At 27.9% G+C, this 4,849-nt stretch overlaps 1 protein-coding gene across 1 annotated transcript; it reads right to left on the reverse strand.

Moving 5' to 3' along the window:
- Positions 1-1,950: 1,950 nt before the first annotated feature.
- On the reverse strand, positions 1,951-4,196 carry LOC120077167 (MLP-like protein 31). The gene is made up of 2 exons (XM_039031099.1): positions 4,010-4,196; positions 1,951-2,242 (listed from the first exon to the last, which is right to left on the reverse strand). The coding sequence occupies exons 1-2, from the start codon at positions 4,194-4,196 to the stop codon at positions 1,965-1,967; spliced, it is 465 nt and encodes a 154-aa protein (XP_038887027.1). The 3' UTR covers positions 1,951-1,964.
- Between the last annotated feature and the right edge of the window lie 653 nt (positions 4,197-4,849).

Here is a 4,849-nt window from a genome sequence, read left to right on the forward strand (position 1 = left end):
CTCTAATATTTAGATTTATATATTATTTTAGTTTTCAATATGTATATTATTTTTTTATATTTCAAATTTCAACTCTCAAGATAACAATTTTTCGTTATTTTCGTTATTAATTTTTTATTTATAAAAATTATTGTGCTATATTTCTATTTTATTTTAATTTCGAATTTTAAAATTTTCCAATAATTAGATTTATATATTATTTTAATTTTCCATATATATATATATTAATTTCTTTTTTATATTTCAACTTTTGAGGGTTAAGTTTTTCAAGATGTGTGTTTATATATTATTTTAATTCTAATATTTTTAGTATATCAAAAATCGTGTAGAATTTTACAATATTTAAATTTTGTTAACTAAGACATTCATTTAATTTAACTTTAATATTTTACAACCATGACATTTACATAATAGTATAATTCAGTTGGATTTGACTCGACATCATATAAGACAAATGACTCAAGCTAAAGATGACAGTGTCGATCAAATTTGGGCGACATGTGAAGGATATGATAAACTTTTGTTATTATATTTTTTATAATATATTTTTCGATATTTTAATGTATGACATATCTTGTTTATTTATATTATATTATTACAAAATGAAAAGGAAAAAAACAATAAAAAAAACAAGGAATAATTATCAAACAAACTTTTGTTTTTTTTTTTTTTCAAGAAACAGGAAATACAAATAATTATCAAACATAGTCTGATTTCTTTTTATAAAAAAAGAAAGAAACGGGAAATAAGAAACGGAAAACGAGAAACATAAAACGAAAACGTTATCAAACGAACGCTAAGGTTGTTATTGACGTTGTTCACTATTTTCATAGTTCCGATGAGTACATATGCAAACCCAGTATATCTAATCTTCATTTCAAAACCCTAGCTTCATCACAAAAGAAATAAAACAAATTTTGTTACGTACCCATGCTTTGGTTATTCAATGCAGAGCAAAGTTTCCACTGAAGGAAAAAAAAAAACCGTGGAAACCCATTTGAAAACAAAGCCAATTCGGGGAACGGCTGGTCCACATCGTCATCGTAGTCCATATGAATTTTGGTATGCTCGTGACTGAGAATATTAGAAGATTCAACAGAGGAAAATGTGGAGCAAGTAGTGTGTATCAAAGGTCTGTAAGACAGCAGAGGGAGAGGGAGAGTTTGGTGACGCTGAGACAGCAGACGGGCAACGGGATCGAGCATATCGTATAAGGTTGCGTTTGTAGTGAGGAGAATTGGGATTCAACCACTATAATTCTTGAGTCTATTCCTCTCTATTTCTTCTAAATATTGTTCATCTTGGTTACAAAGTGTTTCTTTTGTTTTTGCCAGGGGAAAGTGGAGAGAAATGTGAGGAGGATTGAGCACAGATGTGTTAATTTCGTATCAAAGACGAGTAAATAGACATCAACAAATCTAACAAAAAAAAAATCAAGAAAGAAAAAAAACACTATAAAGGAAAATACTACTTAGAAACAAATCTCTAATTTATTTTAATATTAATTACAGAAAACAGACAGAATGATGAAGAGGGAAAGGATGGTGGAGGCTGAGGAAGAAGATGGAGGATTTAATGTGTGAAACGGACTTTTTTTTTTTTTTATAAAAAAATTAATATGTATCTAAAATAATTAAAAAATACCTAATTAAGAGAGAAAATAGGAGAGACTTTTTAAACCTATTTTTTAAAATCGAAAGACTAAATTGGCTAAATTAAAATCTAGGGACTAAATACACCTATTTTTAAAAATTCAAGGATTAAAACGATAATTTTTTAAAGAAAACATTACACAGAAGGCAAGCTAGATAATATGAAAATATTGTTGAAATTTGATTATATCTTGATCCCATAAACCATCAAGGTAGTGTACACTACACACATAATAATTGATGAGAGCCAAATTTATTTATACATTATTTAAACAAAACCAGTCATGTTGGCCTTTTTTTTCCCCTCTTCTTTTAGTTCATTAATTTTTTGGAAAGGTAAGCATCAAGGCCTTTGCAAACATCAACTCCAAATTGGAGATAGTTATGTGGTGGAGCCACATCTTCATTTGCCTTCATAAATTCCACTGACCATTTAACTGAACTAACAGCATTTTTACCACCATCTGTAACTTGAACTTTCACCTGGAACATTTCAAAGTCTTTTAACAGATCTCCTTCAAGGCATTCAAAAATTACTGCTTTGTTAGGTTCATCCACAAGTAGCCTTGTCTTTACTTCTGCTGGGATACCTACCCAAAAAAATAGTAAAAATAAATTAACCTTGGTAATCCGAGAGTTTGAGTTAATTAAAGGGTCAAATAGGGTAATATTTACATACATCCAATCTTTTAGACACGGCCCCGAGTATTAATTCAACTAACGAAATCCAAATGTAGGAAGGATAGACTTAAATGTTTAAGGAGAATGTTGCCAACTTGAGTATAGTTCGATTAGTTTAAGAATATTAATGAGGATTACGAACCCTCAACATATCTTCAGTATGATATTGTCTGCTTTTGGACATAAACTCTGATTGCCTGACATTTGAAACCACTTAAAAGCTCTCATACTGATAAACATACATACAACTAGGTTTACATCTCTGATACCACTTGACAAAGACAACAACAATTATAACTCTGCTATCAATCGATAAAGATGACCAATGTCTCCACATATCTCGACAATTGTCTAATATTGGCTACTCTAATCATAAGCCTTTATGATTTAACAATCAAAGATGTCTCTCTTTTCTAACAAATGTGGAATTTTATTTATACGAAACTATGTATCCTTAATGAAAAGGTTAAGATATATACTACTCTGGCATGTAGAGCGAATATCAACTATAGAGGAAATGTCGTCGAGTCGAGTTAATTAGAATATAATCTATCATGTCCAAGACTCAGTATCAATCAAGGAGCATTTTATTCCTTTTTCATTTTACATTAAGCAAAAACTATTATGTAGAGGTAAATTACTCAAAGATCTATTATATTGATACTATGTTAATCAAGATTAAATGAAAAACTCAGATTAGTAAGGTGGATATATTCGATATTTTTAAGATATTTTCAACTATTATCCTAAGGTCTCTCATTCCACGTTGTTAAACTCAAAATATGAAAACATACCCAACTAAACCATAAAGCTTTTGTTAGTCTATAAAGCATTGAAGATGAAGGATTTATGATTAGAATACATACTATATCTTTAGTTGATATGTGATATTGCAACTAATATTTAAAAATAAATAAATAAATCTAGAGTATGGATTATATTATGTGTAATGTATAACATAATGGCCACTGAGATTAGGGTCAATTTTATGTTTGTCACATTCTTATAAATTTTAGAAACTTACTATATGCAGAAAATTGAAAGTTACACTGAAAAAATATCATTTAGATTTTTTTAATAAAAATATTGATATAATTAAACTTTTCTTAAATGTTTTGATGATTTAACAATAGAATCAAAGTCATTTTTAAAAAAAAAAAAAAACAATGGTATCAAAATAGAAGCTTCTAGTTAAAAATCTTACAATTTTACTGTATAATCAATTAATTTACTATAACTCATCCACATGAAAGATAATTTAATACTTTTTAAAATTTAAGAAGCATTTTCAAGTGTTCAAATTTTCAGTATGAATGTGAATTGATATTTCTATTATATTGTAAAGAATAATAATAAAAAGAAAGCAACCAAAGATGTCACTAATATGAAAAGTGTAAGATTCTTACCTATTAATTTAACTAGATTTTTTTTATAAGAAAATTCTATAGAAAAATCCCTTTGACATCGGCATTTTATTCGTATTTCTATCAATATTTTTCTAAAACTGAAATGTCAGACCTTTTGATCCACATCGGCATTTTAAACTGTCATCCGACGGAAAAAGAATATATGTTTAAAAGTTGAAACATTGAAACATCAAACTAAAATAAAGTGTGAGAATGGAAAGAAAAACAAATGAAAGATAGAATAAATGAGAGAGATATAGAGGAGATCACCAAAGTCATATTTCCAATGGGTGACACTGCCATGAGTAAAGCCATTTCCCTCCACAAACTTATAGCTCTTAAGCCTTTGAGGGAACATGTGAACATAATAATCCATTTTGTTTACAAAAAAGTCATAGAACTTTTCACCACAACAATTCAGCTTCACCTGCTCTGAGATGTTAAAAATTTGAGCCATTTTCAAAGCTTTCTAAACCAGCTTGAAGGATCTATTCATCCATGTCTAAATGAGGATCCTTTTATAGCCAAAATGTACAACACAAAGTGGTTGCTTCATTAATTCTTTCAAGTAAAATATGCAATGAAATATATTCTTTTTGGGAGAGTTTTTTTTTTTTCAGCCATATTGGATTCTTGTCCCATTAATGACTTATTTCTTATTGTTTCATTTTAGTTTTCAACTTAGTGAGGGATTATTATATATACATATATCAATAGTGGAAGAGAATAATGTAATAAAGATGTAGAAAAATGTAAAGCTACTTTAACAAATTTAAACAAAGGAAAAGAAACATAATAATGTAGAGAATGTAGTCTAAAAGTTTTAGACAATTCTTCATAACTATTTGGCTTTTGATTTTTTATCTTTTGATGTTTGAAAATCAAGTTTATAAACACTACTTTCAACTAATGTGAGTTCTTTATTTCGCTATTTACTCTTTAGGTGTGTTTTTAAAACCAAGCTATTTTTATTTTAAAATTTGACAAAAAATTCAAGTGTTTACTTAAGAAAGCTTTAAATCGGGATTAAGAAATTATAAGAAAACAAACACAATTTTTATAATAAAAAAATAAAAACTAAGGTCTTGTTTAGAAACCATTTGGGTTTTT

The sequence above is a fragment of the Benincasa hispida genome, chromosome 1 (assembly GCF_009727055.1).
Source record: "Benincasa hispida cultivar B227 chromosome 1, ASM972705v1, whole genome shotgun sequence".
Taxonomy (NCBI): domain Eukaryota; kingdom Viridiplantae; phylum Streptophyta; class Magnoliopsida; order Cucurbitales; family Cucurbitaceae; genus Benincasa; species Benincasa hispida.